Source organism: Lepidochelys kempii, chromosome 17 (assembly GCF_965140285.1).
Source record: "Lepidochelys kempii isolate rLepKem1 chromosome 17, rLepKem1.hap1, whole genome shotgun sequence".
NCBI lineage: Eukaryota > Metazoa > Chordata > Testudines > Cheloniidae > Lepidochelys > Lepidochelys kempii.
Genome location: NC_136396.1, coordinates 23,087,254 through 23,112,252, shown reverse-complemented (window position 1 = coordinate 23,112,252; position 24,999 = coordinate 23,087,254). Strand labels below are relative to the sequence as shown.

The following is a 24,999-nucleotide window of genomic DNA, read 5'->3' as shown; positions in this document are numbered from 1 at the left end:
GCCATGCGGTTGATATTGGGGACATGGATGGTGGGTGAGATGAGCTTGGAGAATGGCAGGCTGCTCTCAGAACGGTTCACTACAGAAGAGTCAGGCTTGGGCTATTTGTCATGGAGGTGCGCATGGTGACAGGAATGAGGACAAAGGGGTAAGGTTTGAGAAATCACTCCTACAGCAGGAGAGATGGTTAGCCTGTGCCATTTGGAAAGCGTGTTGTGACACCAGAGGGGTTGCAGTGTGTGTAGGATCTCACTCCTATTTGGATGGTGGCTGTTGGACCTTTGGACACACAGTGGGAATCTGGAAGTAGTTGGGGGACTGTGGGCTTGTTTTGGGTGGCTGGTGGAGCTGTCCTGAGTAGTAGTAGGATATCTGACTCATCTGATGATGATTTATTTGTATTACCATAGTGCCAAGGTGCCCCAGTCAGAGATCAGGACCCCCTTGTGATAGACCCTGTGCAAAAAGTTCCTGCCCCATAGGCTTACAGTGCCACAGCTAGAAGAAGTGAAGGGCTTCTTGCTGTGGGGGAAGTTCCAATGACTCCTTGGGCTGATTTCTTAGGTCTATGACCATCTCTCTGGTTCCAGAGACTCATGCTGGGGCAGGAGTGGGTGGACCTGCAGCATTTGATCTCGCTTTCCTGGAGGCGGTTTTGGCTGTGCTGGGGCAGCACAGGATGGAGATGGATCCTTGGTACTAACAGCTAGTGAAAATTAGCATGAGGAGATAGAGTCTATTATTGAGGCCTGTTAGTGGTTTCCATTTAGAGGGTAAGATTCTGGTCTGCTTCAAACAAGCAGTGATCTAGGGGATTGAGCATGGGACCAGGAGTCAGCAGAATGAGGTTCCATTCCTGAACTTTCCACAGACCTGCTGGGAGGCCTTAGTAAGTCTCATCCTCCCTCTGTACAGATGGGGAACCAGAGGCACAATGGTGACGATGATACTTACCCATCCTTGAAAATGTTTTGAGACGGATGGGCACCACGTGTGATGGCTGGTGGCTCTACACCCTGTGAGGTCGGGCGGTGTGACCCTAGTTTTACAAGGTGCTTTGAGATGGATGGACACCACATGTGATGTTGGGTGGCTCTACACCCTGTGAGGTCGGGCGGTGTGACCCTGGTTTTACAAGGTGCTTTGAGACAGATGGGCACCACGTGTGATGTCGTGTGGTGTCAGGGTTCCCTCTCCACTCTGAACTCTGGGGTACAGATGTGGGGACCTGCATGAAAACCCCCCCTCAGCTTATTTTTACCAGCTTTGGTTAAAAACTTTCCCAAGGCACAAATTTTGCCTTGTCTTTGAACAGTATGCTGCCACCACAAAGTGATTTAGACAAAGAATAGGGAAAGGACCACTTGGAGTTCCTATTTCCCCAAAATATCCCCCCAAGCCCTTACACCCCCTTTCCTGGGGATGCTTGAGAATAAACAAGATGAGCACAAACCAGCTTGGATTTTTAAGACCCAAAAAACCCAATCAGATTCTTAAAAAACAGAACTTTATTAGAAGAACAAAAAAAGATAAAAGAACAACTCTGTAAGATCAGAATGGAAGGTAATCTTACAGGCAGTCAGATTCAAAACATAGAGAATCCCTCTAGGCAAAACCTGAAGTTACAAAAAGACACAAAAACAGGAATACACATTTCCTCCAGCACAGTCAATTTCACAAGCCAAAACAAAGAAAACCTAATACATTTTCTAGCTAGATTACTTACTAACTTTACAGGAGTTGGAGGGCTTGCATCCTTAATCTGTTCCCGGCAAAGGTATCACACAGACAGACAAAAGCCTTTTCCCCCACTCCAGATTTGAAAGTATCTTGTCCCCTCATTGGTCATTTGGGCCAGTTGCCAGCCAGGTTACTTGAGCTTCTTAACCCTTTACAGGTAAAAGGACTTTGCCTCTGACCAGGAGGGATTTTATAGCACTGTATACAGAAAGGTGGTTACCCTTCCCTTTATATTTATGACAGGTGGCTCTACACCCTGTGAGGTCAGGCCGTGTGACCCTGGTTTTACAAGGTGCTTTGAGATGGATGGGTACCAAGTGTGATGTCGGGTAGCACTACACCCTGTGAGGTTGGGCCATGTGACCCTGGTTTTACAAGGTGCCCACAGAGAAGAAGCCCAAGGTCACACAGGAAGTCTGCTGCAGAGGGTGGAATAGAATCAGATTGCTTGAACTCCTTACCCCTCCTGCCCTGATTTCCATTTACTTTTCTTCATACTGGAAGCAGCAGGCTCCTTGCTTTCCCAGTTAGTGGCCAAGCTAAGGTTTTTGATGAAAGTTGGATGTGCTGAGCTCAGTTTAGATGAGGCAGGGGAAATGCTGCTGAATGGGGGAACATCTGGAGGAAGGGTGGGGCTGCTACCTCTTCTGATGGAGGTATGCTTATCATTGACCTTTATGGGCCAAGCTATTGAGATCATATTGGAGCCATTGCTGGTCCTAAGCACTTAGGTAAAAATAAGTGCTTGCAGTGCCCTTTGCCATGTTCAGCTAGGCCATAGGCTGCAGTCTCTCCTTTTGTGAACCCACTGTCATATATGCCTCTCTCAGTGCCATTGTTCCCTAACTCATAGTTTCCTGCGCTGTTAGATCACAATTCCTACAGAGGACAGCTCACTTATTGACCAGATCAGTGGTCAGGGTCACCAGTATTGTCAGTTGTTGGCTCTGTATGTGTGTTCTCTCTGTCTGGTGTACCAGCACTGGCCAGTTAGCCCGTACAGCAGGCTCCAAATGAACTGCCCAATAACCACAGACCCGTCTCGTAGCAAAGGCACTCGGTCAGGTTTATTGCAGATGAAGCACGGTGCTAATGCTCCGGCTCAATGGTTACAGGTACACTTAACACCTGTATGCCCGTGACAATGGACCAGCTCAGTCAGTGGTGGGACTTTCCACTGCCCCCTAGGCCAGACGAAGGGTTAAAGCGAGGTATCCCAACATTTGTAGACTTGGATAAACAACTTACATATCACCTTATGTGTTTCATGACATGTTTGTTACCTCCCCTTGTACTTTCCTCCTGATGTTTCAGACAAAACATCCCTATTCACCACCTGTCTTTTACTTTTACTCTAATGTTTTAGACAAAACATCAGTATTCATCACTTGTGTCGTGTGCTGAGTTAGAGTGTTCTAGAGCTGGCCTGCGGGAGTGCGTTTACATGTTCAGCGTGTTTTATCCATACTAGCAGTCCTGGTGCCGAGTTTGTGTGCCAGTGACTGGCTTGCAGGGGAGCATCTGCGTTCGACAGGGCCTGACTGTAGCTCAGAGCATAACTTTGGCTGACTTTGGTTCAGGCCTCAGGCCTTGGACCAGGCCCATGCTTCAGGCTCTCTCCTTCTACTCCAGGCTGGAGTGCTGAAATATACTTTACTTTGATTTGCTCTAGATGACCACTTGGAAGCTTCTGCTAATGCAGAATGTGGTCATCTGTTTGTTTAGCAGGACAAGCAAATGTGAGAATGTAACACCAGCCATCAAGGTCTGCACTAGCTTCCAATGCACTTCCAGATGTAATGCAAGGTATTCATTTATCCACAGAGCCCTAGGGGGCTTAGGACCAGACTAACCCCTGAACCAAATCACCCTCTCTACTTGATTGCAACAATAATCCTTAGTGGGAATGCTCTTGTTGTCTGGCCCCAGAGGTGAAGTCTTATTTTGGTATTCTTGGTAAAGGGCTTCCATCTCTTGTGGAGTGAATTCCTGGTCCCACTGGAAGTCTATGGCAACACAACCATTGACTTCACCCATGGTCTGCAAAGCCTGAGCTGGGTGATATATACCACAAGATGAAATATTCTGTGTAGGATTTTAGCTGTTTGATTGTTATTTCTGCTAGACAGGAGTCATTTGAGTTCTCTCTGGCGTTGTATGCTTTTTTGAGGCCATCTTAGAATCACAGAATATGAGGGTTGGAAGGGACCTCAGGAAGTCATCTAGTCCAACTCCCTGCTCAAAGCAGGACCAATCCCCAATTTTTGTCCCAGATCCCTAAATGGCCCCCTCAGGGATTGAACTGACAGCCCTGGGTTTAGCAGGCCAATGATCAAACCACTGAGCTATCTCTTCCCCTTATCTGGCCATTAGCAATATTTCATTTAGCTTTTGTCTTAGTGTTTAGGTACAAGTCATCGTAGGTGCTTTGCAAAAAATCTGAAGTTCATTTTAAAATCCCTCTGCCAAGAGAGTGTGATGGAGGGAGGTTGAGCACTTGCTAAGGGGCTAGGAAATGCACCCAGAGCCCTCTTGCATTCCATGTGCACTTTCCTGAATGAGCTGCTGCCCCTCCCTAGGACACTGCTCTCCCCACACCCACTGCCTCTCTCCCTTTCCACAGCCCCGGCCAGTGTTAAACACTTAGACCCATGAGGATCTGGGGACAGTACAGCAGCCAACAGCTAGAGACTGGACAGTTTGCACCTCCTGGATTTCACACACTGACAGGCTTATGCAGAGCTTGCAGCTCTGCCAGGGAGGCACACTCTGGAGCAAGCTGCGTCCTCTCTGGCCCCTGACTGCGCCTCTCCGTTACTGCTCCATTGCACGTCAGTGAGCAATTCGCAGCTGGTGCTGTGTGCCCTGCGCTAGAGCTAGACTAGAGCCGGGCATGATGCAGGGTGGCGTCTTGTTGTTACAAATGGCAGGCACAGCCGCAGCTGTGATTTTCAAACTCTGCTGACGTGGCCCAATCCAAATGGGATTTCAGTGGGACTCTGGAAGGTCCTTTTCCAGCCTGCCAAGGGGGATGCATTTCAACTCTCTGCCTCAAACCAGGAACGCTGTTCCTGGGGTCTCTAAGTTTGGGCTGGGCCTTGCTACTGTCTCTCTTCCCAGAAGGGGCTGAACAGCTTTGGCTCAAACTTTCAGCAAAAAGAAATGCCTCTGAGTAGAGACTAGCCCTGGAACATGTCATCCCAGAAGGGTGAGAAAGGTGTCAGATCCAACCGGGAGGTCCTTTCACAGGACTGCCTCAGCCATTAGCTGTGCACTGTCATGATAACTGGGGCAGTTGGTCCCTGTTTGGAAGGTCCCTTTGGAGATGAGGTGCAGGATTGGTCACAGTTAGCTCTCGTCCCTTTTTACACATTGCAGCCTGAGTGGCTCTACGTGGCAGCATGTCTGGCAAATGCTAACTGGGCCCCACATTTGCTGTATAAGCTAAGGAAGGCAGCAATCCTTTGATCATAGAAGGAGGTGGCTGGGGGACCAATGTATTCCCCAGCAGGCTCTGCAGGACCTTCACCACCTCCACATCCCCTTACCATGCAACCACATCACATTGACTCCTGCCTTCCCCAGTGCTCTGCCATTAGTAGAGCAGTAGCCGCGCACCAGCCAAATGGCTTTGCGGTTCCCCAACTCCCCAGTCTGGCTGCAAGTGGCCTGGATGATTCCTGGAAGCACCAGCCGGACAGTGGGGCAGAGAGATACAGACAGGTCAGGAGACAGACAGAGAGAGCTGGTGAGGGAATCCCGGATATATGAGGAAGTTGGGGAGGTGAGAGAAAAGGAGGCACCTTCTCACCAGGTTCAGCTGAGTTGCCTTTCCAGTCACCCAGCTGGACCCTACAAATGTCCTTCCCCCATTTAAGATACCCATTGAGACCTAATGCTTGCATCTGCCCCAGAGATAGCAGAGAAACTGTTCTGATTTGGGGTTTCATCCTGGATTTTCAGTCTCACGGATGTCTGTTTTGTTTCTGTCCCTCAGGGTCCAGCTGGCAGGACCTCAGGGCTGACCTGATCACACCTAGGACCATGGTGGCTGCTTTTGACTACAACCCTAGGGAGAGCTCTCCAAATGTGGATGTGGAGGTAACCAGCACCAGTCACTTCCTGCTTGAGGCTTACTTCTCTTTCTCTCTCTCCCTCTGGTTTGCCTTCTTATGCTGTATCCCTTTGGCCTGACCTTGCATCATCCTCTTTCTGAGTGCTTGTGAAAGTCTGGGAATAATAGCCTTGGAGACAGAAGTCTTCCCTTTATCCACAAAATGAGGCTTGGTGCTTGACTGTGCAGACTTCCCCTACTCTGATTGGAGTGTGAGACCCAAGTTCGGTCTATTTAGTTCAATTTTGACTGCAGCTGCAGTGTGGAATCAGGCCCTGTAAAACATAGTTATTGGTAGCCAACACTTTTGCTCGAGCATTCCCAGGCATTGGGCCCAAACACACAGAGGCTGCATCATTGTTTATATATGAGCCGATGTTCATGTTGTCTGTAGATACTGGCGTAGTCATTCCTATTTGGGTCTTTGCCAACAGGAGTTAGGGGCCATTTTGTTGAAGTCAGTGGGAGCTTTGCATATGTATCCAAGACAGAATTTGGCCCTGCCAAATGCTCCGTTCATGACAGTTCCTTGCGCTCAGACATCTCTGGGCAGAAGGGTGACCTGTTTCTGGTGTTTCCTTTTATCTTCACATCCAGACAGAGCCTGCTTCCCTCACTGGGAGTCTGACTCTCACAAGCCTGTCACAATGGCCTTGGGAGTCAGGACACAGATCCCAAGGCCTCGGAATATTTTACCTCCCAGATAATTTCTAAAATGGAAATGAAAATAGGAAAGGGGATGCAGAAGCTTGTGAAAGGCAGGTCACAAGAGCATTGTTTGTGTCTAACCATTTCATTTCCAGAGCTGGGCTCTCCTAACAACATCCTTACTGTGCTTCCTTTTAGGCTGAGCTGACATTTACTGCTGGAGATGTTATCACAGTGTTTGGGTCCATGGATGATGATGGATTCTATTACGTAAGTACTGGGTCTAGAGGGTCTGAGAGACATGCAGCTTGAAGGTCTACTCCCAATCAACTGTCAAAATAGGAGAGACTGGGAAACAAAATGGAGGGTTGTCATTAGGGACTGTCCTAAACACAATGAATTCCAGCCTTTGGTTTCTTACATAGACAATCCCAATTCGACACATTCCAGCTGGGGTATTTTTTCTGCATTTTACCTTTAGGCCATTCTCTCTCTCTGTCCAGCCCCCGGAAGAGGGGGGCCCCTCCCCTCCTTTCATTCTCCTCGTCCCTTTCTTGGCATAACCCTAATACAGCTGTTGCCAAGCTGGAATCTGTGTACGCTGCACATTGTGCACATGACCAGTGCTCAGCGAGCTACGTGGCGTCTGCGGCAGGCTGAGTTGTCATTAAAGAATTGCCATTTCGTTACGGCCATTTCTATTTCTCTGTCCGTTCCTTGTTTTCTTTATACGTGCCATGACCTAGTTTAGTCACAAGTGATACGTTTGCTGGGAGCCTGGAGGGCTTAGGAGGGACCCAGGGGCCTGGTTCAGATCCAGTTAGGTTGGCAGTGACTGAAAGCTGGTGATGTCCACAGGCTCTGTAGTGGCTTATGTGAAATGAATTGGTTCTTTCAGTCTGGTTCCCAGGTAGGGGACATCCCAAAGCAACTCCTTTGCACTAATGGCATAAAGGGGTGGTCTGAACTCGGAGCCTGAGAACTGAATGTGCCCTAGAAGCTAAGCTCCCTCTCTGTGGGAGAGATGGCTCCTGCAGTCAAGAAAGCTGAGCAGGCCGTGTGGGGGGGATTGCTCTGTGACTGCCCACGATGTACTGCTCAAACCAGCACCCCACCAGACATGGAGCAGCTCAGCTATTCGGGTGGTGCAGGCAGCTCTGGGTGTTACCAGTCCGTTCTTGGTACAAAACCAAACCCATTCATTTCAGTTAAGCATACGGAGTAAGTTTGTTCGTCTCTAAGGTGCCACAAGTCCTCCTTTTCTTTTTGCGAATACAGACTAACACGGCTGCTACTCTGAAACCTGAGTGACAACAGTGTACTTGCCTATGGTATCATTTACACAGGAACTTGGGAATTACCAGACACTCCTGATGTTGTCAAAGTTTCACTGTAGCAACAGTTTGTCTCAGACATTTTCTACTAAATGCAAACTCTCTGGCTGGTGAGAAAAGAAAGTCCCTTCATAAAAGACACATTTAATTTAATTCTCTCCCAGGGCTATTACAGGTGCCCAGGAATCTTCCAGGGTGTTTGCAAGGAATTGGATATTTATGTTACAAGGTGTTGAGCCAAGATCCCTGTCTTGCCTACAAGATTCTGTTTTCACGTTTAGTTCTGCACTCCATTTACTATGGCTCTATATTCCTGGGATCCTGTTGGATAAAGTATCTTTGCACCTGTAACAATTCAGAGAAGCTTTAGTTAAAGCCACAATGCCAAATAGAATCAAAAGGATTAAGAAAGTCACCAGAACAGGCAAATCATTTCCCTTTGTTTCGCTGAAGTCAGGTCAGTGTGCTCCGTAGTTGTGTGGTGATCAGTGTCTATCTATCCATCAGGCTCAACTGTTTGTCCCTTTACTCTGCTCCTCACACTGACCTGTTCTTGTAGTGAGAGCGGAATGGGTGTTGGCAGATCTGCCCACACTGCCCCCAGCACAATACTAATGACCGGAATCCCTAGCCCCTACATAGTGCTTTTGGTCATCCTCACCCTTTGTATTTCCAGGAGCCCCGCTTGTTGCCCAGGACCCCATTGTGCTAGCACTCTACAAACACAGTACAAAGAGACAGTCCCAGCCCCAGAGTTTAGCTCTCGAAGTGCTTTACAATGGAGAGCAGGACCATTATCCCTGATGTAGAAATGGGGAAACTGAGGCACAGGGAGGGGACATGACTTGCATAAGGTCACCCAGCAGGCCAGAGCCAGGAACAGAACCCAGGTTCTGTCCTCTAAGCCGCACTGCCTGTGGGAGCAAGGCAGGCCACATTTCCTGATGACCTTAGCTGGGTTTAGCCACAGGCTGCAGTCTGCCCAGCCCTGTGCAATGGGGTTGTCTGCTTCATTTCTCAAGTCAGTCTTTCTTAGTGGCGTACTAAGAACCGCTTCTCTGACCTTGCAGGGGGAGTTAAACAGACAGAGAGGCCTTGTCCCGTCTAACTTTCTGGAAGCTGTCTCTCTGGATGGAGGAATGACTGAGGGGCTTCATTTGGAAGACAAAGACACATGTGCAGTGAGTGCCGAGAGTCAGGTAAGGTGACATGGTAGCTGATTAGTGCAGAGGACTCTTGGGACAGAAACTGTTGTTACCATAGCCATATAAAAGGACTTCCAATAGTTGAGAAATGGGAGAGAGACAAAACTCCAAAGCTGACCAGAGGTCTGGAGTGGAGGGCATGAGTGCAGTTCACCCCATCTTCTGCAGCCACTCAGATCACTGCACTTTGCCTAGTGGGTTTTATCACACAGGAGCAGCTCAAGTGTTTGCAGGGAAATATTAGGGCCACTTGTTAAAGGATGGGAGAAACCTCTAGGCAAGACAATGCTTTGAGGACTTGCTCCTTCACTGCTGCACAGTGGTGAGTGTGACACACCCGAAAACCCACTGGGGACATCCCCACACACACCTCTGTGAAAAGGATGTAAGGCCATGAGAGCGCCTCTCAAACCCAGGAAACTCACAGCCAGAAAATCCTGAGTTACCCACTCCCTCCCCTGCTTCCTGGCACAACCAGCCTGCTCTCCCCAAAGCAGACTCCATTCTGTGCTGCCTTACCCACCCTGCAGTGCCCCTAACCACAGTGATTGCCAGGGGAACTCAATGCCCAGTTGGGCCCTAATTCTCAAATGGATCTCTTGGCGCCATCAGTTACCTTCGGGAAATTACCTCCATAGCTCCCCACTCACTGAGTCACAGAGATGTCAGAGCTGTCCATTAGCCACAGGCCTAGTCTGGCACCAAGCCTCGGTCTGTGAACAGGCACATATCCCTGACTGCCCCAGTTTTTGGGATTTTCTGCCTCTTAAAAGAAGCTGGAACTATTGGTGTCACGCTAACTAAATCCTTCCTGGCTTTCCTGCAACCTGTTATTCCTGCACCAGCCCTCCCAGCTCCTGACCTCCTCCATCCCTCTCCCCCACACTCAGCCACCCCCTGCTCATTTGTCTTTGCCTTCAAACACACTAGAGTCTCCACAAGCCTCCCTCCCCAGCTACTGCACCATCTCCCTCATTTCCGATGACTTCATGTTCTGTAACGTCTGTCTGCTACAATGCCTTGATTTCCTCCCCATACAGGGAAGGTGCTGTGCCTGCTTTGCAGACCAGTCAAATACAGTTAGGCTACCTGCCCCATCTTCTAAAGCCAGGCCAAAGCTGGGCCACCTGAGCTGCCGGTCATGGATGTTCAGATTCCTTTGACCCTGATTTGAAGGGCGTGTCTGCTTGGGAAACTTTTACTAGTTGTAACAGTTCAATTATACAGGTATAGTTAGAGAGCTGTAGTTACACTAGTCCCACTCCCCTTTGGACACTCTTATTCCAGAATAAGAGCAGCCTTTTCAGTTTAGTTTAAAGCACTTCCAAAGTGACAAAAGGTAAACTGAAAATACCCACTCTGATACTGGAATAAGGGTGCCCACAAGGGGGCTCCGCTAGTTCACGATATGGGTATGGAAATGGCCCACCTGTTGATCACTTTAGATAAGCTATTACCAGCAGGACAGTGGGGTGGGAGGAGGTATTGTTTCATGATTTCTGTGTGTATATAAAGTCTGCTGCAGTTTCCACGGTAAACATCTGATGAAGTGAGCTGTAGCTCACGAAAGCTCATGCTCAAATAAATTGGTTAGTCTCTAAGGTGCCACAAGTACTCCTTTTCTTTTTGCGATATGGGTTTAAATTCACAGTACAACTTCCCTGTCTAGATGAGCCCTTAATCTCTGGATTCCCCAATGTGTGAATGGACACTGATTAGGGTAGAGGGCTCTGCATAGCTCCCTTGAACAGATTTCCACGTGCATCAAGGCATACTAATTCCAATTAAGGTCTAACTGTTTTTAATGGCTCTGGATGTCTGTGGTTTGGCATGTGGTTCCAAGGCTGGGGTAGGTGGAGGCTGTGTATGTGGGGAATCAGTTGTTAGTGATTGAACTTATTACATTCCAGCAGGATTTAACTGGTAATAGGCTGCCTGCTGTACACGGACGTGCCTCCCATGTCTACCCCTTCCAGTTCCTCCCTGACATACTTTCCTCCCAAATGTACCAGTATTTACCTTTGTTCCCCTCAAGGGCTGATGTCAGCTCACTTTTATATAAAGCTCCATACATTTTTGAGAAAGTTACCCCAACGTCCTTCCCAGTTCCCTGCTGTGTTTATTAACATGAACATTGAGTGTGACCCTTTTTGAGGTCAGGACACCATGTGCTAAGAACTTTGTATAAATATACAAAGACATGGTCCCTATCCTGAAGAGTTTATGTTCTCCGGGTGTTTCTCGTTTGAATCTTTGTCACACATTGTATAGCTTGAGTGAGTGATTACAGAGGGGAACCAGGAATAGGACACTGAATTCTATACTTGGCTCTGTTTCTGATTCCTTGTGACCTGGTACTAGTCACTTCACCTCCCTAAGTGTCAGGTCCTCTGTGTGTGGTTATAAATTCTGATCATGGCGTAAGTGCCTAGATAGGTATGACAGAATGACCACCTCCCTCCCATCGTTTGTGTCTTATGAGGCTAATTAATGAATGCATTTGAATTGCCCCAGGATCTTCCAATTAAAGGAACTAGAGAGAAACATGTATGAATACAAAGGCCTGCATAACAAAAGTTTGACTCTTGGTGGTTGAGAACTTGAATCCTGAAGCTGCTTATGGCTGCCTGCCACATTCAGTGATGTCACAGATGGGTAGCTGTGACCTCACCTTGACTTGCATGGTAGAGACTCCACTGAAGGAGGAGCTAATTAGAAAGCTCACCAATGGAAAGAGGACATTTGGCACGAGTCTGACTGGAGGCCCTGATGGATTAATAGTAATGACCCCGGTTGTGTCCTTTGGCTGTGAAGTGTTAGCGACAGGGTTTGTCTCACTACCCTAGTGTTCCCTTAGCATTGTCTCTGCAGCGTGCCCACCTCTCACGAAACTCAGAATTTGTATAGCCTGACTGTTGTGTCTATAGCAAAGCAACATGGCATCGGATTGAAAGGGCACTGCTGGGAAGCTCCTGGCAGTGACTGTCTTTACACACTCCCCTAAATTACCAGAAGAAACATACCGGTAAAGCCTCATTCCAGGACCTCTGAGCTGCATTCTTACTCCTATTACATACTACAGCCTCGCCAAGCCCCTTCCCCCCCACCCCCATGGTATTGCTTCATTAAAATTAAATAGCAAGCACCAAAAGGCAGGAAAGGTAGAAGTGAAGGTTCTCCTAGTAGCATTGAGCTGCCTACATTGCATGTATTCTGTGGGCTCAGTCCTCACCCGTTGTGAATCAATATAGTTTCATCGACATCAACCCAAGTACATCTGGGGGAACTGAGGATTCACCATAACCAGCTAGCATATTTTTACAGGCCTACTCTCATGTTGGTTAAAAAGTGTTAGCGAGCGTGGCCTATTTGCTGAGGCTAGGCCTGGCCAGGGAAAGGGATTGGTTGCTAAGGAGAGAGGAGTTCTCACATTTGCTGCTGCCTGTGTTCGGCTGGAGACCTTTTCTCGCAAAGCTGGGTCAGCAGGGCAGCAGAGCTGAAAAAGCAGCAGAGAGGTGGCAGGAGTGAGAGAGCATCACTGGAATCTTTTGGAAGATTGGGGATGAAATTCTTCCTGCCAGATTGCCTAGCTGCAGCCTCTGAGCCATTCTGCCTGCTAGGGCAGGGTCACCGAACAACGTGATGTCACAACAAAGCTGTGAGCTTCATTAGGCCCTACTCAGATCTTAGCAGGAGCTCACTCATAAGTGATTTTCCAATTGCTTATAATTTTCTGGATTAAGCTTTCCCCCCCACACTAAGAAGGGGCCCAGCACCTCAGTGAGGATGATTTCCATACAAAGCAGAGGAAGGAAGATGAGTTATGTGAATCACTGGTGACTAAACGATTTGTACAATTCTGGAAACATGGGGGATATTTTTAACTCTCCAATAACTGAAAGAGATTAAGGGATTTTGCTTAAACTTTCACACAAATGTCATTTCTGGACTCAGGCTAAGCACTGAAAACTCAACCCCAAAGGGAAACTCCCTGAGAAGTCCTGAGCATGTGAAAACAGGATGTGACAGTGAAAATCCCATGGTAATGTCAATGATAGTTGTTGCTATCAAGGGACTGCTCTAACGGGTATGCTTTGCATCAGTAATATGCCAATTCTGTCAAAGACTGAGGTTTGTAAAGCACCTTTAGAAAGTATTCCATTCTAATTTATTTCATCTATTTATTTCTGCCCATATTATGTACCCCTGGCGGTTATATTTTTCAGAGAATGAGGAAAAGAAGAGTCCAGTGATAGATAAGAATGATACATAGAGAGAGAGAGCAACCATGTAAGTGTATGGGAGAAGGTTGCCTTAATCACCTGCCTGACCCAGTACCCTAGCTTGCCATGCAGCCAGACTTCTCTCCTTCCCCTGCTGTGAAGTGGCTGGCTGCATGAGGCTCATCACAAAAGAGAAGCCATGCTGTGAAGTGCAGTTGTTTGGAACAATTATCGGGTGGTTTTGGGGACTGTGGTATGATTTCTTAGAAATAAGAGATAACAAGGGACTGGCCCCAGCTAGAGCAAGATTATTCTCTGCACAGTAGTTTATGGTGCTTTATCCAGACTGGGTGTAGCTGTCCCATGTGATGGGGCTCCTGCCTCAGCCTGCAAGCTAATAGTTTCCCATATTCAGCCTGCATTTTCCTTTGCTCAGTTTTCTCCCGTTCCTCCTCACTGTGTGCCCTGGGGCTCCCGTAAACAATCCAAAGACTAGCAAATTGACTAAATAAGTCATGGGGGTGGTGCTAGTCCCTAAAATTAACCCCGGCGGATAATTGTTCTGTTTGATAGCACTCACAGAAAGGATTGTATCCAGGCGGCTGTGGGGTATGACTTCCTGCACTCCACCGCTTGAAGGGTGCAGGGGGAGCAGATTTATTGTGTTTTTCCTTTTTAACATTTGATTTATCATTTCAGAAAAAACTCATGAGTAACAGAGAAGAGAAAAGACTAACATGATTGTTCGATTTTGCAACACTAACACTATTTACCAAGATGTTTCCAGAGTAATTTTTCTTCATTTCTTTTCTTGGAGAAATATCCAGAACTTGAATTTCCATTTGTTACTTACCAGTTGAGTCCACTGCCTTTATGTAACTTAGAGGGGGGGGTGTGTGTACATGTGTGCCTGTGAGTGTGTGTCATTCACCAGAGATGGCAATCAGAAGGACTTGTGACCACAAAGACAGTTAGTCATGTCCTTCTAACTGATGGAGATTTGCTATGTGAATTGATATATTCGTACTGTTGTTATAACCAATTGTCTATCGGCCCTATGTGGGGAGAAGACTTCCAACAGTAGAGGGTCTTTAATTTATAATTTAATGGACAAGGGCAGAACAAGATCTAACGGTCGGAAGCTGAGGTTAGATACATTCCGGTTGGGAATAAGATGCCAGTGTTTTACACCGAGAGCGTGAACCATTAGGACCAGTTACTCACGGATGTGGTGGATTGTCCATCATTTGGAGTCTCTACGTGAAGACTGGATGTTTTTCTAAAAAAATATGCTGTAGGTGCAACCAAGTGTGTCGGGTTTGACAGGGAGATGTTCTCTGGCCAGCGCTGTGCAGCAGCTCACGCTCCATTAACATAATGGTCCCTTGTGGCCTTAAAGTCTATTAAATCCATGAACAGCAACAAGCCCCTGGTGACCTGGGATGCTGGAAAGCAACATTGTAGTCACTGTGCTTGCTGTTAACTCATAGGAGTTGGGAACCGACATGCATTTTGCATCAGTACCAAGCCATATTTCTCTAAAAGGTTCATTTGGCTCTTTCTCGGGAATACTGATTCCACTTTTGTCACCCCTCTGCTAAATAATGGCTTCTTTCCATGTAACACACCCCGCCCCCAAGGTGTTCAGGAGATCTGGCTCCCTAGAAGTGGTGTTTCAGCTCATCTTATACCTATAATTTGTTCTTCTTGGAAATGAATGAAGTGTCTGGAATAACTAGAGGGGAATTTAACTCTAAAGAAAAAGAGACCATAGACAACTGCCTTTCCTGTTAACTGCTCCTGAATGGCACTGAGTGGCTCAGCAGTGGGGTAATGCAGGGATGCTATGTCTGTTATTTCAACACAGGAAACAGGCTCAAGACTGCCAGCCATATGAGCCTCCATTTCTGCTTTATGCAGCACCTGCAACCTCTTTTTGTAACATACTCCTAGTAGCAAAGCGTTCCCATGCCCAAGTCCCCAAGTGACACTAGCCAACAGCATTATATGATGCTTGTCTCCAGAGACAGCCTCTGTGTTCTTTGCTAATACCCCTCCCTAGGCAGAACATCATGCTGTCTATGTCACTGGCTCATGCTCTTCTCAACGGAGCATTCTGTTAGCTAGACACTTCTAGCCCTCGATTCATGAAACCACTTATGCCTGTGCTTAACTCCCACTGACTCCTATGGAACCTAAACTCAGACTTGGGTGCTGTCCTGAATAGCGATGGTTTCCTGACCAAAGCTTCTAGTGATGCTGTTTGAGAACAGCGTGCTGGTAATTGCCCACTTCTCTGCCCCTGCCTGCAAGGCTGCTCTTTAGGTGATTATGCTGTAGTGAGTACAATTGGAAGCTGGAAGGATGATTCTCAGACCTGGCAAGTCAGTGTCAATGTTCAATACCCATTCAGGAGCCATAGAAAGGGCAAAGGCTGTTTTGTTGTGATAGGGTCCACAATACATTAGCAGCCCAGGATGGCTAAGGTCATGGCTGAGCTAGAAAGCTTCATGATTTTGTAAACAAGTAGGTTTTAAGTGAGGTGAAGCTTGGGGTACACAAGACAAATCAGACTCCTAAAAGGGGTACAGTAGTTTGGAAAGGTTGAGAACCACTGCCTTAGAGTATATCTACACTGCAGCATAACCCTGGGCTTAGACTCAGAATCATAGAATCATAGAATATCAGGGTTGGAAGGGACCTCAGGAGATCATCTACTCCAACCCCCTGCTCAAAGCAGGACCAAAAATTGAGTTGAGCCCAAGCCCCCCTTCTATCTATACACAAATGTCTTGGACTCAAGTTCAGACCAAGGATCCTAGAACCCTGAGAGGGTGGAGGGGTCAAGCTTGAGTCAAGCTGGGACCCAGGGTCAAGCCCCATCATTCTGCAGTGTAGATGCAGCCCACCGGCATCCGTCCGTCCCCACCACCCCCCGATTCGGGTTCTGGGAGTCTGCCAAATGTATTCCATAATCCCATAGGCCAACTTCCTTTGTTCTCTCTCTCCCAAGAATTACCAGTTGATTCCAGGGAAATGGAAGCAACTCCCCCTTGTATTACAGCAGCTCAGGCAGTCAGAGTTTAACCCTTCCATTTTATCCCAACCGCCAAGCTCCAAATACACCTTCAGAAAGCCTCTTGTGTTTGAAATGGACACTGACCAGACGCAATCCTTTGCAAAGCGTGCTGCTTCATGCTTGTGGGAGCACCGCTAGATTTGGGAAATCTCTGCTGTGAGGCCAGCAAAGCGGTGGATTTAGGAGATGCACCAGGAATGACCACGCCTAGCAGCAAATAGAAAGAAGCTGGCAATGCTGGAAAGCTACTGGGCCAGTGACCATGGCAGGGAGCGGACTAAGCAGCTCAGGACTGAGGACAGGGAAAACAGGGACGAGAACGGCACCTTGGGCAACTTGCCGACATCGTTTTATGAGGTATTTAACTGGGTGCTGGGCACTGTGCCAAGCACAGAGCCAGCCAGGGGCTGATGGAAGCCAGGGACAAAGCTGGCCCTGGTCCCGGAGGAGGCTTTGGAGCAAAAACAGCTGCAATACAACCTGGGCTGTACTCAGAGGAGCTTTTTGATGCCACAGGAGGAACCACCGTGGCACCTGCAGCTGAAACAGAAGAGACAGAAGCCGTCCTGGAGCCTGGTAAGTTTCGGGCTCCATGTTAATGTCTATTAATATAGGAACAGGAGGGATTTCTATTCTGTGAACTAATGCAGAAGTTATTACTAGCCCTGGCTATCAGCGTGTATCTGCTAATGGCAGATTGTATGTCAGCACCTTGGTGTCTCCCAGCACCCCCCACTCTGCCCCGCCATGTGGAATTCAAAATGGTGACCACAAAGTGCAGACAGTAAAAAATACCTTGAAAAGTGAATTTCTACTGAAAAGGTGCACAGTTTTACTAGTGCTTTCCTGTTCCTTGAAAATAATAACCTTCCCTTGCTATCCCTGTAATCACACCGCTCTGTAACCACTCAGTGGTGTGACGAGCCACCTGAAAACAGCCAAAGGGAGGAGTGTGGAAACATGTTCCATTTACAAATCTAGTCCATTTCAGTTTAAGGGAGTCCATGCTGTCCTGGGGTTTGAAATTTTCTCCAAGGCCATGGAGTTCTGTGTGTTTGCATGGAGCCATAACAGGCTAAACTGTGTGGAAGCTAATGCAGCATCCTGTTGATTCCCTCATGAAGCAGATAGTCACAGAGAAGGTCGTATTTTCCCAGGCCATCTCAGTAGCTGACGAGCCCACTTCACTTGTAGATGTGCTGTTCAGTGGCATACACTGCAGGATTCCCATTGGCAGCTTGGAGTAACACCTTTCTTTGCCAATCAGGCACCACAAGAACTGTTCCGTCCTCCAAAATGTGGAATGCCAGAAATGATAGGAAACCCTTGTGCAGTGTATGGCCACCCATCTCCCCTGCTAACCCAAGTTGTTCTGCAATTTTAAGGGGAAAAAAAGCAGCAGTCATTTTTAACTTACCACTGTCTCTGGGCATCTTTCGCTGCAATTAACCAGGCTGTGTCCAGGGAGCTTCTGTGGTCTGTAGCATCCCTCTCACAATATAGGGAAGTTCAGTTTGGAAAAGTAACATTTTATGTCCTTGCAATTCCACAAGGATTCTTCCTGTGCTCCTGCTGTTTGAGAAGAAAGCCCTCGGTGTGTGGTCCTGTGCCAGGCCCCTCGCCCCCTACTGGCTGCAGCACCTCCACAGCTCGCCCACAGTGCAGCAGAAGCCTGGACCAACGAACCTCCCCAGACTGTCCCAAGAGGGAGTGTTTCCGTGATGAACTGGCGGCTGAAGTTCTGGACAGGGCCCACAAGCAGGTCCAGAACCAAGGGCAGAGGGACTTGCGGCGAGAGGCAGGGGAAAGGCTCAGGCTGCCTTTGAGGACAGGTTTGCAGCGTGGGAGCAGGCACTTTCTTTGCAGTTCCTGGACCAGGGACAGCGACTAAGGGAGGAGGACGGAGCTCAGCAGAAAGAACTTTTTGAGTGGCTGCTATCGCTAACAGGCTCCTGCTGCATCCCCCACACCAAGGCCTGAGTCCCCGCGGCGGTTCCCCATGCAGCAGTCCAGAAACAGCTTGGACAACGCCATTGCTGGGTGGCCCATGCAGTTGGGCCCAGTGAGCGGCGGGCCAGGGCAACTGTGGCACATGCAGCCCTCCATATTGCTCCCCTCCCCTGTGGATGCCTCACTCCCTCCTCCGCCGATGCCAAGTGTGCAGCACATGTGGAAGGAAGGGAAGGGGGTATGGAGAGCCCAGGAATATGCAGTGGCGGGGGGGTGGGGTTCTGTCTTGGACATGGTTTCACTGTTCGCATTTGTTCATGCACTTTGTTCTCTTTTTTAAAGGTTTTGTTGTGGCTGGCGTTTTGGTTTGCTAATGGCAGCTGAGCCATGTTTATAAGTAAAGCTTTTTATTAAGAAAGTTTATTGCTATCACTGCGTCACATCATACTGTGTGTATTTCACACAATAAAGGTAACACATGATCAGGGACAATTGCCAAACATTCTTTATCAATACAGTTAGCTACATCAGTCACCTTACATCAGGGGTTTTCAAACGTTTTTTCTAGGGACCCAGTTGAAGAAAATTGTTGATGCCCGTGACCCAACGGAGCTGGGGATGAGGAGTTTGGGGTGTGGGAGGGGCTCAGGGATGGGGCAGAGGATTGGGGTGTGGGGGTGAGGGCTGTGGAGTGGGGCTGGGAATGAGGGGTTCAGGGTATGGGAGGGGGCTCTGGGATGTGGCAGGGGGTTGGGGTGCAGGAGAGGGTGAGGGCTCTGGGCTGGGGGTGCAGGCTCTGGGGTGGGGCCGGGGATGAGGGGTTTGGTGTGCAGGAAGGGGTTCCGGGTTGGGGGGGGCTCAGAGCTGGGGCAGGGGATTGGGGTGCGGGGTTAGGGCATGGACTTACCTCCGGCAGTTCCCGGTCAATGGCACAGTCGGGGTGCAGAGGCAGGCTTCCCACCTGTCCTGGCACCGCGGGCTCCACTGCGCCTGAAGTGGCCAGCAGCAGGTCCGTCTCCTAGGCAGAGGCACGCAAGTGGCTCCGTGTGGCTCTCACCTGCAGGCACTGCCCCCCGCCCCCCCAGCTCCCATTGGCCAGTTTTCCATGGGCGGTGGCAGTGCGCAGAACCCCCTGGCCCCCCTTGCCTAGGGTGCAGCATGGTGTTGAAACAGGTAGGCACTAGCCTGCCATAGCTGGGCAGCACTGCCGACGGGACTTTTAACATCTCGGTCAGCTGTGCTGACCAGAGTGACCCAGTGCCTGGCATGCCGTGACCCAGTACTGAGTCGCGACCCGAACTTTGAAAAACGCCCTACCCCCATTTGATATTCAGTCAGGTCATTCATAAGTACATTGCTTGGCAATCAACCCCCTGCAGCTCTGAAACCCTCCACAAGCAATGAATCTCCCCCCGCCACCCCAGAACATTCATACAGGTGCCATTCCCCTCTTCCGTTGGGCCAGGCAAGCCCACAATGTGGGAGCACAAAGCATCCCTGCCTTCTGGTGCCCAGTACTTCCAGCTCCAGCTGAGGGAGCTGCATTTTGTGGCTGAGCGTCCCAATTTAGCAGCTCCTCGCTGTCCTAGGCCCATTCAGGGGAAATGGCCCCCCTCTGGCTTCACAAAGGTTGTGAAGGGCACAGCAAGCCTCTGCAATGCACCCAGCATTGATGACACTGGCATCCAAATGGGTCTGTAGACATCTCCAATGGGATTTCAGTCTGCCAAACGCACAACCAGCAACCATTCCACACCTGCTGACAGTGTAATTAAACTGTCTTTTGCCAGAGCTCTGAGATCAGAGTATGGTTTCAAAAGCCAAGGCAAAAGTGGGTACACGGGGTTCCCCAGAATACCGGTGGGGACAGTAACTCCATTCATGACAATGCCATTTTGTGGGAATAGTGTCCCAGCCTGTCCATGAATGCAGACTCCCGATCAGTGAAAAACCCTGGCGTCATGACCTTTCCCACTGCAACCCATGGTGACACTCCTAAATTGCCCTCTGTGGTCCACCAAGGCCTGTATAACAATGGAGTAGAACCCTTTGCTGTTTATGTGTTCCTTGAAGAGGGCAAACTATGAACACACGAGTCCCATCAACAGCCCCAGCACAGTTTGGAAACCCCATTTTCTCAAAAACTACTTTTCTCAAGCAACTACTTCAGGAATATCTGTAATGCCCGCCACCTTGGGGCAAACCACACGTCTGATTGCCTCATATATCTCCGCCACCAATTTACCCACAGTCGGCTTTCCAACTCCAAACTGGTGTGCAATGGACCTGTAGCAGTCTGGGGTAACCAGCTTCCAGATGGTTATAGCAACCTGCTTCTGGGCCACCATGTCCGCCCTCATGTATGTGTCTTCACACTGGAGAGCTGGGGCAAGCTGCTTACAGATCTCTAGAAAGTAGATTCCTTCATGCAGAAGTTCTGGACCCACTGCTGGTCATCCCAGGTCTGCAAGACAATGTGGTCCCACCAGTCTGTCTTTGTGGCCCTGCCCCAGAAGTGCCAGTCTATAAAAGGGACATCAGTGGGTGTGCTGAGTGTTATAAGCAGCATCAGCCAGTTTGAGACTTCCATGTCTGTGTCCTTCTCGTCCTCCTCCATCATTAACTCTGTCAGGTGCCTTCAATGGGTCAGAAAACACCACTGAAATGTCCACCAGTGTCTCACAGAAGCTGCGCATGTTTCCTGAAACAGGAGTGAAAGTGCAAGTGAGAAAAGTTCTTCATGTTGCTGGGACTGCACAGACTAAAATGACAGTTGGACAATGCGTTGGCGGGTTGTTCAAACTTCCTGTAACGTGCAGGGTAGACAGTCAAGTTTTCCCACAGTGCACCATCAACAAAGGTCTAGAGCGGCCACATTTTGGGAGGGTGCTAGGAAGTCTGGGATACCGTTGGATGGACTCAGATCTGCATGTTGCAGTGTGGATGCCAGAGCCCTGAGTTCACATCCTGGTTAAAGACCTAGCGCTGTAGCCACTTGAGCTCTGGGGTCTCAAACCCAGGCCTGCTAACTCAAGTCCCATTGTCGTGGGGCTTGTGTTGCTGTGTGGGCATACTCAGACTGCGCTTCATAGAAGCCAGCATGCTAGGCAGGGAACTGCCTATGCTAGCCAGTGGGAGATGCTGTGAGCAGGGTGTGTGTGGTGCCCTTCCCTCTCCTGGAGATAGGCACCTGTCTCTGCTAGTGATTCTCAGCTGGGACCCTGCTTTGGAGTTAAGCACCTAAGGTGATTTGTGCAGGAAGCTTGGTGCGGGGAGGGAAAGGATGACCTGTCATAATGTTTAGTCCAGAGGTTCAGCTACTCCCCTGGGATTTAGGAGAGCCCCTGAGAAGGAGAAGGGTTTAAACTGGGCTCTGTTACCACTGCGGGGAGTGATCTAACTCTAAACTATGGGATATTCTCATGTGGGGGTCTCACAGCCACTTCTGTTGAAGCTGTTCCACTGTGAATTAAATCATTAGAGTCCTTTGGGCAAGAGGGACCTGGCACAAGCATGAGACTGATTCTGTAGCCTTGTGGTTAGTGTGCTCCCTCAGGATGTGGGAGGCCCAGGGTCCAGCTCCACTGCTCCAGTTGCTCTTTAATTATTGAGCCAGAGTGAAACCGTTTCAACAGCAGAGAGTGAGGGAGGCCACTCCTCCCCCTATCAGAGTATCCCATAGCCCAGCGGTTACAGCACTCGTGTGAGAGGTGGCAGATTCTGATTCAAATCCTTCCTCATCAGGTGGAGGGTGGGGACATGAACTGGAGGTCTTCTGCATCCCAGATGAGTAGCTGAACCACTAGGCTAATAGCTGTGGGGGCCTCCCCTTGCCCCATCCCATTGGTTTGTGTGAACTCCCCTGAGGGGTTGATCTGCTAGGTAGCCTCTAAGCACATATTGGGTCCCGCATGTAATTTAGGCAGCTGAATACCAAGTGGCAGGCAGCAGTGTGTATGCCGAGAGGCAGAAACCTAGGCACCGAGGGAACGTTTTACTTCAGAAACAGAGGCGCCAAGTGAGTTTAGGCACATGCAGGGTCAATGGGAGTTTTGCAAATCACACTGGAGCCTAAATCTGGGATTTTGGACTTTTGTGACCCTAGACCAGAGTGACTTAGGAGCCCATGTCTCATTGTCAAAAGCCCCGTACGGGTTTTGGAGTCCATGACTTACAGTGAAACTGGCTGCCAAGACATGGAGGTGCTTTTGAAATGTTACCTCCATAATTTCACTTTGCATGAAGGACTGGAGTTTCCTGCTTGAAGGAAGGGAATCCCAGCCTGTGAAGGCCTTACTCTTTCTTGGGGGACAAGGTCCAGGAGCCGGGATTGCCCCAAATGGTTGCTATGACTCTGTACATGTCAGTAATGCCCAGAAGGTTGAGCCCCATTGTGCTGTGTGCTACCAAACCCCATTTGCCTTGATGAAGTTGGGCACCTCTTTGTGATTGCTTGCTGCTTGCACCTTCCTTACTGCTGGAAATTCAATTGCTTTATGGTCACTTGCTCCAAGGATCCCCTTTATGTCCAGGTCCATGATTAACTCCTCCCTGCCCATTGAGTCATACGCAGCTTCCCATAGTTACTATCTGCCGTGGTTGAGCTGTGCTTCGTGCTGAAGGACCCTGAAAAGGCTCAGAGCTCAGGTCTGGCCAGCAGCTGCTGTTATGGGAGTGTTCTAGCTGTAGCATATGCTCGGCCAAGCAATTTGCCCCTACACAGACCCCACATACACCCCTCCCCATCAGGCCCTGGGCTCCCCAGTCTGAGGAGAGGCCTCGTGGCAAACCCTGTGGCCCGAATATTTAGTGGGTAGCTCACAGGCTGACCCCCTCAAGCAGCCAGCCCAGTCCTACTCTGGCATCTTTAGGGCACAGCCTTGAAGACCTGCTTCCCACCACCTCCACCCACAAAGCTATGCGCCTGTCACCCAAAGGCAGATGGCCTGCATTGTCTCCAATACTTCAGAGCCTGTGGCATACTCTCATTGTGTAGCCCAAAATTTACCAAGGGCTGTGCAAAGTCTGATCTCTTGCATGGTCTTGGTGGGAGCTGGGGAGCATTTTAAAGCCGCTAGAAATGGCCTGGCTGAATTTGCTGGGGAAGTGGCCTTTTCCGGAAGAGATGACCAGCTATAGACATGGGCTGTCAGGGTTTTCTCTTACTGTACAGCCTTTCTGTGGAGATGGTGTCACTGCTGGGGGTCTAAACTCTCTCTTTTGTTTACTCTTTTCCTGTTTAGCTGAATTCAGATGGGCCTGGTGAACAGAAGGACCCCTTGCCTAACATTCCTGAAGTGCCACCTTCCTGCACTCTCATTTGTGACCCAAGTCCAGACCAAGAATCACTGGAGACTCTTGAATCAAGTGACCTGTCCACTCAGAGTAAAAAGAAGAGAAGCTTCTTCTGCAAGGGGAAAAAGCTCTTAAAGAAACTAGGACCCAGTAAGAAGAACTAGAAAAGGATGTTGCTGATCTCCATAGGCCTGTCTGCGGAGCCCAGACAAGGACAAGCCCTCTGCAGCAAACTGACCGTCGCAGAGTATTGTAATAAGGAAAAGTGAACTTTGATGATTAAAGACTTGCAATGGCTCCAACCCTAGGCTTCCTTCACCTCATCTTCACACAGAGCCAGGCCGCCGTGGGACTGCACGGTCAGTGTAGCGATTGCCTGGCCAGAGGTAGTGATCCTGCAGCTAGGGCCTAGGAGCTAGGGGGCAGGTACCTCGGGAGGGGGCCAAGGAGCTTGGATGCAGGTACCTCAGAAAGGGGCCTAGGAGCTAGGGGGCAGGTACCTTGGGAGGGGGCCAAGGAGCTCGGATGCAGGTACCTCAGAAAGGGGCCTAGGAGCTAGGGGGCAGGTACCTCCCAAAGAGGCCTGGGAGCTGGGGTGCAGGTACTTCGCAGTAGTGTGCCCAGATCCAGCCAGCTCTCAACAGCACCAACTCCTTGTACATATTTTAATTTCAAAGAAGATATTCTGGCTGTAATTTCACTAACCGGCTCTTCCCACTAAGGCCCGATCCCTTAGGAAGCACTCCTTTGTTGTAAGACTGAGACTCCGGTGGCTAGCGTGCCCTAGCATTTCTCTGTTCCATTCAGATTAGGCTGTTGGCGACTCCTCCTCCACTCCCTGAAATGAGTGTTTGCACTGGAGAGAACTCCCTGTCGGTCCCTTTTGCTGCCTCTGGGCTCATGAGTTCGACATTTGTACTGTAAACCTGTAAATATGCAGCTGTGCCTAGGAGCATCCTTCCATCTCAGTCGTGCTGCACTGCGAGAGTTCACCAAGAAGGAAGGAGTAGATTCGGGGGAGGGCAAAAGTTTCCGGAAAATGGGGGGAGGGGGGGGAGTGATAGGAGGGGGTGTGAGGGGTGGTACTGAGACTTGGCAGGGAAGGGGAGGGTCAGCCATCTCCAGGCTGGGATGGAGGGTCCTGAGGCCACCTGCCGGCTTCCAGGCCCATTCCAGCCTCTGGGTCCCATTGTCACCTCTGCCCCCCTTGCCTCCTGCCCTCCGCCCCCCATCCGGCATGCACAAAGTTTACACTGGGTGGCACCACTACAATGTTCCCTTGTGAGTCCCCCTAATCCCCCTGGTTCCAGCAGCCCTGGAGTCAATGCCACAAAGCATTTTGCAGTAGGGGATACATTAAATAGCTTTGCATCTCCTCATGGCTGCTGGCAGGCTTTAGCAGGAGTCTGCC

At 49.4% G+C, this 24,999-nt stretch overlaps 1 protein-coding gene across 14 annotated transcripts in view; it reads left to right on the top strand.

The window, feature by feature from the left end:
* The window catches only part of TSPOAP1 (TSPO associated protein 1), a 231,743-nt gene extending 207,117 nt beyond the window's left edge, over nt 1-24,626 (top strand). For 9 of the 14 annotated variants that reach the window (XM_073316132.2, XM_073316130.2, XM_073316129.2 and 6 more), the window contains 4 exons: nt 5,738-5,841; nt 6,701-6,772; nt 8,907-9,035; nt 23,537-24,626. In XM_073316132.2, coding sequence (XP_073172233.2) covers nt 5,738-5,841; nt 6,701-6,772; nt 8,907-9,035; nt 23,537-23,752 — 521 coding nt within the window. In that variant the 3' untranslated portion in view covers nt 23,753-24,626. Of the gene's footprint in view, nt 1-915; nt 1,053-5,737; nt 5,842-6,700; nt 6,773-8,906; nt 9,036-13,267; nt 13,332-13,963; nt 14,120-23,536 lie in introns of those variants that run through there. The other 5 variants (XR_012155492.2, XR_012155491.2, XR_012155490.2 and 2 more) reach the window with 4 other exon arrangements.
* Nucleotides 24,627-24,999: the final 373 nt, after the last annotated feature.